This window comes from Octodon degus, unplaced genomic scaffold, assembly GCF_000260255.1.
Source record: "Octodon degus isolate 3935 unplaced genomic scaffold, OctDeg1.0 scaffold00024, whole genome shotgun sequence".
NCBI lineage: Eukaryota > Metazoa > Chordata > Mammalia > Rodentia > Octodontidae > Octodon > Octodon degus.
Genome location: NW_004524600.1, coordinates 1,338,722 through 1,352,994, shown reverse-complemented (window position 1 = coordinate 1,352,994; position 14,273 = coordinate 1,338,722). Strand labels below are relative to the sequence as shown.

Genomic DNA, 14,273 nt, shown 5'->3' with positions numbered 1-14,273 from the left:
TTAACTGGCAATGTCAGAAATTATTGACCTGAGTCCCCCATAGCTCAACATAACAGCATGGCTTTACTTCCTATATTTCGTCTTCATACTTTTCTATTGGATGGTTAAGACCAAGGTAAAGCAGGACCTATGCAACAAGAAATTTTTTTTTTTTTTATAGTTCTCAATACTTGTTTACCTTTTTTTTTTTGGCAGAACTGGGGATTGAACTCATGCCCTTGTGCTTGCCAGGCAAGTGCTTTTTCTACTGAGCCATCTCCCTAGCCCTCCCAACAATATATTAATTATTGTAAATATCCTACTAACCTGTTCTTGAAAAGGTTTCATTGCTACTTTATCTTTTTTCTCTTTAAAATAAATAAAAAATTTAAAAAATAATAATTATGATGGAAAAGTATCTAAAATATATTGTCTTGAAACAATTAACTCATTGTCCATTCATTTTCATTACTATCAAGGTAAACAGTGAAACTTTAACACCACACCAATTTACACTTCTTCTGGGCTGAACCTTGTTCCACAAGGAAGAAAGAACACTTTAGTATCTTCCCAAGTAAAGAAGAGGTTTTGTTTCATGTGCATGCATCCTGAAAGCTTCACAGCCTTAATAGTGGAAAGGACATCCATAAATTTTTAACGGAATTAAGAATGAGGAATTTTGAGAGACTTATTAAAATGATTCCAAATAGATGGGAGTCTGTAAGTTGCCTTTTGGAAAATAATTTGTAGAAATCTAGATGCTTTGAAATCCAGAAAACACACACACACACACACACACACACACACACACACACACGAACCAAGTTCATTCACATTTCAAACCTGATAATTTTTTTCAAACCCGATAATCTTTTAAAAAAACAATTTAGGAGTTGTAATTTCATGAAGTGATTTAGGAGCTGTAGATGTCATTAAAAAATTCTCTCCTATGTACTAATCTACTAAGTTTAATTTTTGAGAAAGTACTGTTGGATAACGTGATCCATGCTTACTCAACAAGCACTATGATCCCTTCTTCTCTATACTTGGGCCTCATCAGTAGATCAAGCAGAGAATGGCCCACATTCTGCATGGAGCAGACCTCTCACTGAATGAGCAATGGATGCAATCAGCAAACACCTTGCTTAGCACAGTGATAGTAGGGTGGGGTGACTAAAAAGGCTGAAGTGCCAGGGGTAGACTGGTAGGATCACCAGGCTGTGTCCCTTTGAGAGTGAAGATCTGAGCAAAAGTCTTGGAAAATACTGAAGGAGTCAATCAGATGAATGCTGAGAGGTGGCTTCCTCTGAGCAAAGGAGACGAGGTCAAGGTCTCCTGAGTGTGCAGCAGTGCACAGAGCCCAGAGTGTCAAGTGCAGGGGAACCAGGAGGACACAGGTAGGAGGCAAAGCCAAGGATGGTCATGGCCAGGCCATGTGGTGCCTGAGGCTAGCTAAGAACTCTGATGCTCTAAGTTATTTGGGCAACCTCTGGAACATGTGAGCAAGGGGCTGGTACAAGCAATTCCTCTTTTAGAACTACTCAGGGTGTGTGGAAGAGACCCTGGGCTTCACAGAAGCAGAGAAGACCCAGTGGAGTACAGTAATCTCCTGGGAAAAATGGTGATGATTTCATCAAGGGGTAGCAGTGAGGAGATGGACAGATGGAGTGGCTGGATCTTGAATATATTTGGAAGATAGAACCACCAATGAGTGAATGAGATCTGAGGGAAAAAGGGGAGATAAGTACTACAATACCAGGTGCAAAATACCTTGTGAAGTTTATTTCAATATATTTCTCCTCACATTTTGCTATATTTTCAGAGGTACAATTCATTTAATATCCAACAATTATGAAAAAAAATCAGTTAAAGCAACCCAAAAGATAAATAAGTAAAAATAAACTGCAAACTGGTCATTGTCTAGTGACACAAGAGGAAGTGGATGGTTAAACAGTCACTTGAGAAAGGGGTAAAATTAATTTTAGAAATTCAGATATAATTTTAGCAGGGTGGAGCTTGAACAGCTTTCAGTTAAAAGTCACTTGACCATTCAACATTTGTTCCTACAAATCAATACACATGCTTGCAAGTGGGTAATTGTATGAAGAATCATAAGTGACCATACATATACAAGGGAGAGAGAGAGAGAGAGAGAGAGAGAGAGAGAGAGAGAGAGAGAGAGAGAGAGTCATCCTTTCTCCTCAAGATGCAACACAACACATCACAACACAACACCCAAAAAGCAAGCAAACAAAGCCATCAGAAGCTCTAGGGTTGGATGTTGAAGTGATTTTAAGGCTCTCCTAAATTTCTTGTTGAATTTTTCTCTGCTTTAGCAGCTCATCTTTGCAGGCTGCTCCCCTGGCAGACTTGATTGCAAGCTTTGGTGGTTACACCACTACTTCTTCCCGTCTGTCCCTCCCTACTGCCCCAGCCAAGTCCCACTCTTCGCTCTTTAATTGAAGTAGCAGGCTGTCTTTCTTTCACTGCCTGTAGTCTCTCCTCTTAAAGTCTACCTCCAAACTGGCCTTCCTAAAATGCAACTCTAATGATCTTCATTTACTGCACAGACCCTTTCTGCAAATTCTCATTGTTTATCAATTAATTCTCCACTCTTTTTAAAAAAATCTTTTCATGTATTTATTTGGTACAGGGTCTCATTACGCAGCTCAGACTTGTGGTGATCCTCTTGTCTCAGCCTCCCCAGCACTGGGATTATAGACATGCACCACCACACTTGATTTCGGTGGCTGGTATAGTGCAGGGCATGGCATATGGTACCTGGGATCGAACTTGGGTCCTTGTGCTTGGGAGGCGGCACTTAGACCACTGAGCTATCTCCTTGGCCCAATTCTCAACTCTTTGGCTTGGTATTTAAGGCCCCTGGGATTTCTTCAAAGTGCTGTGACATCTTGTTTATGCTTTCTCCTTTGTCACCCATCCAAGGAACTGCCTGCTATTTCCAGAGAACCTCCTGTATTAACCTGTCTTTGCCCCTGCCATGAGGAGAGGTCCTCTAGCTGACATCTGAAAGCATCTTTCAAGTCTGTCTCCAGGGCAGCCTCCTTCATGTACACTTCCCTGATCCACTATGTAAGGAGACTCTACATCTGTCCAGATTCTATTTCTGTAGCATTTTGACTTTGGATATTTTTTCCTGTTGTTACTACAACCTGTTCTGGTATTTTAGATTTTTTTTTTTTGCATAATGCCTATTTATTATTCAGTTTTTAAAATCAGAGACAGTATCTAATTTTTTGTTTACCCACATTTATGATTATGCCCATCATATGTCTGAAACAAAATACTTTAACAGACACATAGGTGGACCAGTGAGTGACTATTGTGATTTCATTTTCACCTTCTACAAATTTCTTGTTACACAACTACTTCTTCATTTGAATTAGAAAGATGCTACTTTACGTTTGCCCAATACTTTTTGCTTTGAGAAGGATGATTTCATTTAATTCTCAAAAAAATCCTATATCAGTTTTACAACTGAGGAGGTCAAGTCCTAAAATAGTAAAAGCAACTGTCACAATATTTACAAGTTGTATATGTCTATTAAGAATACTCTTTCATTCTTTTGCTTATATCATTTTCTTCTCTTGGTGTATCTATAAATCAGGCAGCTAATACAATTTTTTGGGTGCCTGTCATGTGCCAGATACAGTGGAGGGTAAGGAAACCCTGAAATGATGCAGACAGCATCCCCTCCCTTGAACATTTTAAGTTCTCAGTTAAACGACAGTTAATAGATAATTAAAAAAAATTTCAAACAGCAATAAATACTGTGAAAAGTGTAAAATAGAGCTGTGTGCTAGGAAGGGGCTGGGGCATGGGATGGAAATAATATTGCTTAGTCCATCTCTAGGGGAGACCCTGGAAGAAGAAGTGATGTTTGAGTTGAGGTGTAAAAGATGAGGAGATAGCCCAGCAGAAATCCACAGGAAAGCCAGTAGGCAGAAAACCTCACTGGTATACTTAAAGACAGAAGGAAGGTCAGTGTGGATGGTAAGGACGGATGAAAGAAGACGTGAAATGAAAAGCAGCTGGAATGGCGGTTTGGGTCCAGTGGTCCTTGTTGGTTCCAATAAAGACATCTGACACCCTGCTTGGGGTAGCCACTTATGGGAGGATTTCAGTAGAGAACTATTTTGGTCTGTTTTGTGCGTTGTGCTTCAGAAAGAGCTCTTGTTGTTTGGAAGCTATCCAGGGATGGGAATGGGATAATACTGGAGGCAGGAAAATAGGACTTGGAGCAAAATTAGTTTTTCAAGGTCTCTTGCATGCGAAGAATTAGAGGGATAAGTGGTTTTTTTTTTTGTCTGTTCATGAATCAAGGTCACACATAAGGCCCACAGTAGAGGTAGTATACTGCATGAGGTCTTCTGGTTTTCAGAATGATGTGTCTTTAAGCATATAGAAATAATAAAAGTATATTGCCTTCTGGGGCTTGGAAACAGTTGACTGGTTGGCTTTTATTAATATGACTAATGAAAGGAAATAAAACCTGTGCACCTTCCCTCCTTTGTTCTTACCTGGTTTTGCTATGTTTAGTTTTAAATTATTCCTTTCTTTTTTTTCCATGTACTTTGAATAAAGTTGCTGATGATTTATATGCTGAATCACTTCTTCCTAATTATGGGCTTTTGGAAGTTATTTTAAACATTTTTGCACTGTGTCAAACTTGTGCTATGAAAACAATTCAAAGAGAAGAGTTTCCAAACTAACTCTTGAATTAAGTTTCTTCAATAAAGAATTATGTACAGGAAATGGGAAAATTCATTTTTTACTTTTATTGTATGCTGTTCTGTCGCTCTGTCTCTGTCTCTGTCTCCATTTCCACCTGTCTCAGTCTCTGTCTCTGTCTCTATGTCTCCGTGTCTCTGTCTCTATGTCTCTGTCTCTCTGTCTCCATCTCTGTCTCTGTCTCTCTGTCTCTCTCTCCCTTTCATTTATTTTTTCTATTTTGAGTGTAGGTCTCACTGAGCTGCCCCAGCTGGTCTTGTACTTCCAGTCCTCCTGCCTCAGCTTCCTTCCCCAGTAGTTGAGATTTCAGACATGCCTCACTGTGCCCAGATCACAGTTTCTTTTTTAAAACTAACATCTTCAAAGTATCTGTAATATTCTCATTATAAATGAAATATTTCAAGCCCAAATGTTCTTAAATTAATGAAACCACTTACTATTGTCGTCCCCTAATTAAATAAAATAGTTCTGTCTGGTATTATTGGAACATCTGTGAGACTGTGCTCATTATAATTGGTATCCATAATTCTTTGATCTTGGAATTAAGATAAAAACCCCTAGCAATCTTACAGGGAATTTCAGGCAGTTTCTTGGTGTGAAGCTGAACTACCCTGGTGAGTCTTCTTGACAGAACTGGCTCTCTGGACCAATTTTTTTTGCTGGCATTAGTTTGTTACCAACTATGTGTCGGGCACAGATGCAAAAAAAATGGAGGTGCAAAAATGACTAAAAACAGCCTGTTCTCAAAAAGCTCACCACAAAAGATTAACATTCAATCAGAATTATAAGTTGAGAAATAAAATGATATTCTGCTTAGTAGAGCAGAAGCAAGCCCAGGAGCATAAGCTCGGCCCTGAACCTATCTAAGAAGGCTTCTTGGAGGAGGTGGCAGGCCGTGGTGGGGTGACGAGAGGAGGTCATTACCCCTTCCCACATTTTACATCATTTGTGCTGGGGAGTTTTGCGAGTGTATTGTGTGAGTGGTTCGCAGAAGAGAAGCAAAGAGTAGTGGGCTTTGCACTGGCCACTGCAGCTGCATAATCGTGTACATAAGGAACGTAGTCTGGTACTCAGTGGTCCATAAAGATTAGCGCACACTGAATCCTCTGAAATGGAGCTCTAGCTTCATTTGGAATTACATTTTACCACTGTCTCTTCCAATGAAACCTCCCTCTTAATACACATAATCTTTTCCCATGTTCTTCCCCTTCTGATTCATTCCATTCCTCATTTTTGTTTCTTCTTATTTTTGACTCACCCATCTTTCCTTCTTTTATAATCAAATTTATAAATGTTGCCACAGAGAGAAAAATGGATTGGGAATATTTGCATTGTGTGTAAAAAGCACCCAGCAGGAATAAACTTTGAATCCCTTTCCCATACTTATTTAGCATGTCTTTCCTTAGATACTCAAATAATTTTTAGGTTTAGGAAAACTTGAGGAAAGAGCTGCAACAATCAATCCACAGTCTGCTTCTCAAATAGCCCTTTTACTCTAATCCAATTAAATCAGTATCAGCAGGAGCAACAGGAAAACTCAGGCTTGATCTCATTCCAGAAATGGAAGCTGATCACATGGAAGCTGAGTTTCACCAAAATAGTTCACAACAGGGGATCATGTCAGAACTGGGTCAGCATGAGCATTTTTGTGAATGTTTATTTTATAGCTTCTGTTAATGAGTAAACTATTCCTGGTATTTATTTGGATGGTTTAACAGTTTTACAATCTCTTCCATAGATAAATAAGATTTTATTTAGAGGGTTACAGATCTTTGATCTCCTAGCTGTTAAATGGTCAAGAGTGATTTAAAGTAGTTGTTTCCCAAGCTACTACATATTCTAGATGTTTTCATGTCTATGCAGTGTACTACGCTGTTCTCTCTCTCTGTGTGTGTGTGTGTGTGTGTGTGCGCGCGCGCGCGTGCGCATGTGCACATTTGTGTGTGTGTTATCAATTTTATTGTTACTGGCTATTTTAATGTCAAACTACTTAAAAGTAGATTTATTAATTACTTGACAATTCGTGCCTACTGTGGAACCGATTGGACAAATATTGGGGAAATAAATACTGGCTTTTCCCATTAAAACTCAGTGCTTACAACGGCAGATGTCATGAGGCCATGCTGACTTGAAACCAAGTTTGGTGCAATGACATTGAGACTTTTGGAGATCTTAGTGTTCTCTTTTGGTTCCTGTCTTTAATAATGTTCTTCCTTCCACTTAGAGTTTAGATTGCTTAAAATTACAAAAGAATATCTCACAGAAAGACATAAAGGGTGATGTTATGACACCGAACCATAGGGCATTGGAAATACAGCGTGATCTAGAGGATACTGGAGTCAAGACCTTTGGGTCTTATTGACCAATAAAGCCAAAAGTGGAATATCACATACAGATTTGTTACATAGGATATTTTAAAAAGAAATCTACATTCATATATATTTATATATGAGAAAATACACACACATATATTTTTTTTTCAAAAGGAAACACATATTTCATCATGGAAATGAAACGTAACAAGGGTAGAAATCTTAGAATGAGTGAAACCCTTCCTAGTGAAGTGTTTATTGGTGATGCTGCCCTGATGTCTCCCTGGGGTTGATAAATAGGTTGCCAAGGACAGTCATTGACCCTTGGCGTGCACGTTAGGATTTGCTGTTAGAAGTTCCACATCATTTGCTCACTTCACATCATCAGTGGTGCAGATTTTGGTTTTTCTTCATTTTTATTGTTTAAAAAGAATAAAAGATATATAAAATAAACATAAATAAATAAAATATATATACACAAAATGATGGATTCAACAATGGTCTATTCCATTTGTTCTCTTCAGATTAGTTGCTCAAATTACCAGATATAAGCATGAAAAATTAGTCAAAAATTATAAAAAATTAAAAAGGAGAGAGAAAAAATATTTAAACATTAACTACTTTCAATAGATCAGCAGAAAGCAGCAATGTAATTACTCAAGCTATCATATATATATAATTTTTCTTTAATGAATAGAGTGCAAATGTACTAATTTTTTCATGAAAATTTTTAAAAATTTTAAGTGATTGAAGAGTGGATGAGTTAGCATTAATTCACCAAACCTGTCTAGTGATGGGCTGAAACCACTGATGTACTGAGAAACATGTGAATGGTACTCAGGAATTTAAATATGTGTGCTTTCATACGCACCAATCTCAGCTTTTTATTACCAAGAGTTTGCATTCTCTCTCCTCTATTTTTGTGGTGCTGGGGATTAAACATAAGATACTGGCATGCTAGGCAAGCTGTCAATCCATCTAAACTCCCAGCTTCCTGACTTCTTTTTGTTCACTCTCCCTTCTCAAGGTGTTTTGCTCAACTGATGTAAATTCAATGATTAATTACAATTTTATTTTTTTCTAAGTATACTTCAGTGGTCTGAAGAACTCCCCCCTACAACTTTTGACATTTTTTTGAGAGCATTTAAGAATAGGCTGAAGCATGATATGGAGATTTTTCTGATATTTGAATGGTGAACTTAAAGTTATACAAATAAGTTTGGGGAAATGGGGTGTTAATGGCTGTGACACAAATTATAAATATACACTTATCCTTTGACGCTTTAGTTCTTGTCATCTTGTGAAACAACTCTGGTGTGTCTTTATAAATGAAAGGTAGAGAATGGTTTAATCATAATTTCTTTTATTCTTCTTTTGATTTTATGTATGGAAAATAGGCCACACAGCGGGCATCTTCTTCCTCACCCAACAGGAGGGAAACATCATGTTCCTTTTCCTCGCTGGAAAGTACAGTGAAGACATCTGGCAGCTTTTCTTCCTCCGGATCTAAAGAAAGACAGTCCCGGCTCAACACAGTCAATAGTTCACCTGCTGTGGAGGATGTTGGCCACTCCCTGCCTTTGGCAGTACAGGTTCATTTGCCTGCTCCCTCAGAGGTAAACAGTTGCAAGGCCCCAGAAAACAGCTCTGTCACAGCTGAGAGTGGGCTTTTGAACTCTTTATCGAGCGATGACACTTCTTCGTTGAATAGCAATCAAGACCATCTGACCATTCCAGAAAAATCTCCTGGAGCAAGAATGATGGATGGAGGTAAACTGAAAATTTGTTTATTTCTCCTTAGAGAATATGCTATCCGTGTGTGGATGTGGTATACTCATGTGAATTTGTAAGAATATTTAAACTCACAAGTGGTGGTTCAGTAATTAGACAGTCAGGTGGGGTTATCTCTGTAGAGTTTGCTCATGACAGCTGTAGTTGTCAGGCCACTAACAACTTCCACTAAGTGTCCCTCACCAACTGTGTTAGACTGTGAGACATGTGATCATAAAATAGTGATACCTTTCTGCCAGTTTGTTTCCATGTCTCGTGCTCAAGAGCTTGTGAAGTTTATTGGGGTCTTTGTCATCTTGCATTCATAATGTCACAGGGATGTTTCCAGACAAGCTCAGAGCACCTGCCATCCTGGGAAAGGCCCACTGAACAGGTTTAGTACCTAGCTAGTCAGCTCCTGAGTGTGCCTGAGTGATTAGGGAAATAGGGCTTGCCTATATGCTGGAGGGGAGCACTAGATCTTGAAATATAAAGGAGAACAAAGTTTATTCTTTTGAAAAAAAAAACATTTTAATTCTTAATAAAAAAGAGTTAAAGTGGTATAGAAATCAATAATAGGAATCTTTTTAAGTACACTGTGATAATTCTTATCTTTTAGTGAGAACTGATATTTTTGCTACTATTATTGAATCATGACGTATCTTTCCTGATGGTGCCTTTTCATTCTGGTGTAAAACGAGGTTACCTGATATAAGATATAGAGCAGTGAGAGAATGATGGAATTGGGTTGAATTTTTGAGGGGAAAATTGAGAGGAACTTTACTGGCTAAATTCCCATAACAACTAGCCAATGCTGGCTAATTACATAGATGGCAATTCCTTTGTTTTTAAATTCTCAAATTTTCAGGTGTACCCATTAGTTTAATTTTTGACCTAAGAGTAATTTAGGCCAAGAATCACACCTGTAGACCAATTTGTATGTATGTAGTTTTTAAAAATATGTGAATTTAAATATTCAAACTGGTGACTCATCCTTTAATTCACCCCAGTTTTTTTGAGTGCTTGGCTGAGGATGCTTTCCCTATTTGAGTTACTTGCCTCACCTATAGTGAATGACATTTTTATTTAATATTTCTCAATTTAGGTCAAAGATATATTGTACATCTGAAAAATTTCAATGAAGAAAGTCCTAGGCAAATTACTGTACTTCTAGAGAGAGTTGGCTGGGGCAGGGAGGAGTGAGGAGCTGAAACTACTGAGGGGTATTGGGAGGGACGAAGTCTGGAGTGCAAATAATAGGAAGAGGACCACGCTGTCCTTGGATTCCTGAGCAGCTTTGTGTGGACAAAACATTGGGCTTAATTATGTCTCCTTAGAAGTACAAAATCAAGGTCAGTGGGACAAAAGAGGTGGATTTTGGTTTACCATAAGAGACTTCCTATTGATGTTGGGAGCTGTTGCAAATAGAGTAAACTCCTTGGAAGGTAATGCTTTTCTCATCAATGGACGTGTTTACTCATTCTGTATTTTAGTGGAATATTGGTTGAATAGTGCATATTGATCATGGTCTTTCCTTTTGTGAAGAAAAATGCAATGGAGAGAGAAGCTAGGTATTTGGATCTAGATGATCTCTAATTTGATACTTAGATAATTATTTAAAATATAGGACTGATAGAAGTAAAGAAAATAAAGTGTCATATCTATTGTCTTCCTGTTAACAACTCTTATTTAATAAAGAGACTATAAATAGAACCAAATAGTTTTGATAAACACACCCACACATACATACATACACACAGAAATACGCATACACAATACCCTACACACATGATCAGCATAGCTTCAAGAGCATCATATATGTTAAAATTCCATTCACATTCTTTCCCAAGATATAACTTTGCAGGTAGAGAATTTTCCTTCAGGGTCAATGAACTGAGAGGTACGGGGAGATGTATGCTGTTCTTGCATGTGTCTAAATGTCATTCTGGAAATGCATATGCTGAGAAGCCTGGCTGGGGACCAGTAGCTCTGTTTGTCTGAGAATGAAGGAATCTGGTAGTATTTAGGTTAGAATTACACATAGAGTGACCAACACAATCTGGGTGTTTCTTCAAACAGCTTGATGTGAAGGTATTTCTCTCCGTAAGGAAGAGAAAATGAAAGTGTTTTTCCCTCACTGATTTGTTGGCAGTCGCCATATGTTACTGAATTTTTGCTGATGATTTTCTCCCGCTGCTGGGGATTTGGTTAAATTCCCAGAAGAGCTGAACCACATAAAAGCATCTCCATAGCAACAGCAGCCTGATCTTTGCTGGGGTTGTGATGACTTGCTGTTGAGTAATCAAATTGCATATTGTTTATTTTTTCTTGTGTGTGTTTTTGTGCTAGAGAAATAGGTAGCTTTTCATTGTTGTGACTTCTAAAATTACTGCTTTTGAAATGGCAGTTTTTTAAAAGCTCTGAAATTCTGTGTCTGAAATATTTGGAAGCATATTTTTATGTCAGGGATTAAAGTTTTAACACAGACCAAGACGGAAGTTAAAATTTTAGAAGATGAAATTCGCATCCAAGGATGTATGTGCTAGAGAAAGAGGGTTTTATTCAAGAAAAGATTGTTAAAGGTTAATAATGGAGTCCTGAAGCAAGCAGACAGAATGTATTATAGCTTTTCTTTTATTTAGACAATGGAAGATGTATTTTGTAGTTGGTGTGAAATTAGAATTGTGGTTGCTAGAATTTTATACTGAATTTAAATATCCATTTAGACATTTCTCTCTGTAATGTAAACTATTTTTTATAAAAGGAAAGTGTTAATTGCATCCTATTGCCTTTTACACTATGAGTTTCAGACTTCCAAAGTTCTAAGATTCTTCTGTACTTTCCCAAAGCATAGTGGGAAAAGAGATGATGAGGCTATAGAATCATCATCTCATTTGTTTTGTTCTGTGCTCTTCCTTTCTCTTGTGATTTCTTTTGGCCGTGGCCATGTGATAAGTCACATGGTGTAACTCTACATATGTATGTATGTATGACACGCTGCCTACTGCAAATGTGGAGAGAAGCATCCTTGTAGTTACTCTGGAAATGGAGTAACCATTTTCCAGATGCTAAAAAAACTGCATGTTAACTAATAAGTCTCATGCTAAACTTATGCAAATATATTGTGAGTAAAAGTACAACTAGAATGGATCTAGGAATCGTGTAGATTACGAGGTGAATAAAAAGTACTGCTAATGAAGAGACGGGCATTCTTGAGCATGTCTGACATCTCAGGAAGGTGAAACAAACGAGTGAGATTTTAGGATTGAGCAGATATCTGCAGAATTGTACACAAATTGATTGTGAAGAGTGCAAATGTGACATTATTTTAGTTAGCTACTTTGAATTTTAATTGTAGGAATTATATGGTCTGCCTCTCTGAGGGGCAGGAAGAAAAAAAATAACTGAACTCAACTCAATTTAACATCACCACCAGCACCACCAGCACCACCAGCACCAGCACCACCACCATCATCATCATCTTGAATACCTAACTTGTATTCATGTATTTTTTGTTAAAGTGAATCCAAAGATGAGCAAGATACAATTTCTATTCTAAAATATCTTAACATCTAATAGACTAAGATGGATAAGGCACATCTAACAAAATAAAGTGGATTAAATAGATGCCATAAGGTAGATAGAAGCAAAGTGTCCCAGGGATTTAGAAGACCAAGGATGCAAGATAAAGATCACACCTATATGGGAAGATCTGCACATAAAGCCTGGCACATGGAAAAAGAAGCAGAAAGGAAACTTGGGTGATGTTAAATACTCAACCAGATACTAAGTTAATTTCAATAAATAACAGAGGGCCATTTTTTAATTAACTGACCATATATTTAGAGATGATTTAGAAAAACTATCTTTGGAATATAGGATAAAGCAGAATAGAATAAAAGAAGCAGAAACTAGGCGGTGTTAGAAAGTTTCTGTAGTAGTGAGATGGGGCAGAAGTAAAGAGCAAAGAACAGAGGCCGATTCTGACTTGTACCTGTGAAGGAGAAGACTGATACGGTCCATCTTCTTAGAACTTAATTTGGTTCTTAGAACATTTCTCAATGATCCTGAAATGTAATTTGAGAAGTGATTTTAACATGGAAATGAACATTTATTACTGTGAAAATCTTGTATGTTTAATTGATTGTTGACTTCAGTGGCACTGATCACAGGCAAGAGTGACTTTCTGGGTGCTTTCGTTGGTTTCACATCAAGTGAAGATCACTACAAGATGGCATAAAATAAAGTTAGGGTACCTGAACATTTGTGTAATAGACTGAGACGTTTATCTCATTTGTTTTGTCTTATTACTGTCTATAATTTTCTCTGAAAGCAGGAGTCAGTAGTGGGAGGTTGTAGGAATTCATTGGGTCAAAGCCTTGAAACTGATGTTAATTTAAATCTAGGCTTCAGAGGTATACAACCTTAGTGACAGTTCAGAAGAAGTGGGGGCTGGCTAAGAATCTGGAGATTGTAATTAAAGATGACAGATACATAGATCCAGAAGAGAATCTGAATAAGGTAAAAGAAGAATTTTGTACTTCAGAACCAGTACTTTTAAAGTTGAAGATTTTATGGTAAATGGTTTTTAACAACTGAAAAGGGGCATTAGAAATGATCTGCTCTGGTTGTCAACTATACTAGATGCAGCTCTTTGATTATGACCACAGGACTTTCACCAAGAATGCAAATTTATTCCACGTGGAAATTGCATCTGTCATTGTGAGATAAATCATTGAAGCTCATTATTAGGCCCATTTTAATGCAATACTACTAGAATTATATTTTATCAAGAGTTTTGAGCAATTTTGTTTGCAAAGCGTATAAAAGAATTGGAAAAAACCGGATTTTTTTTTATCTAATGGTATATTTATTTGTAAACCAATATAACTTTGAGCCTAAGTGATGCGATGTGGGCTTATGACCCATTTTGCTTGAGCACCAGCATAGTAGTTCTTCTTGTGCCTGTTATGTAGTCTAGTGGATAGAGACAGATTTAGAAGTTATCAGATTGGTCTCTAATCTTCCCTGGTTCTGGTTTTAAGTGCTCTTATAACTTCTTGCTTTTGATTAGATTTTCATTTATCTAGGGGTTTTTTATGGGTCCATATTTAAATACTTCAGCATATTTTCTATTTTGTTTGGTACTATTTATGATAGTGAAAACTATCATGTATATTGAAGAACATTTTATACACACACATACATGCCCCCCCACAAACTATGTAGCCACCCTTCAGACTGAAAAACAAGAATTAGCAATCATCTCTGTATTCCTGGTACTTATTTATTTTTATTGTTTTATAGTATTTTTTAATATATCATAATAAATGATCTATTTTTGATGGGCACTTTTTTCCAGGTTTGGGCTTTTATTTAAAAATGTTGATGTTTGCTTTATTTCTTTTTTAATTAATAGGCTTAACTTTATATAGCATTGTTATATTTATAGGAAAATTG

At 37.2% G+C, this 14,273-nt stretch overlaps 1 protein-coding gene across 7 annotated transcripts in view; it reads left to right on the top strand.

Moving 5' to 3' along the window:
- Positions 1-14,273, top strand: part of Ipcef1 (interaction protein for cytohesin exchange factors 1) — a 215,062-nt gene that overhangs the window by 177,214 nt on the left and 23,575 nt on the right. For all 7 annotated transcript variants that reach the window (XM_023712255.1, XM_023712253.1, XM_023712257.1 and 4 more), the window contains one exon: positions 8,441-8,813. In XM_023712255.1, coding sequence (XP_023568023.1) covers positions 8,441-8,813 — 373 coding nt within the window. The remainder of the gene's footprint in view (positions 1-8,440; positions 8,814-14,273) is intronic.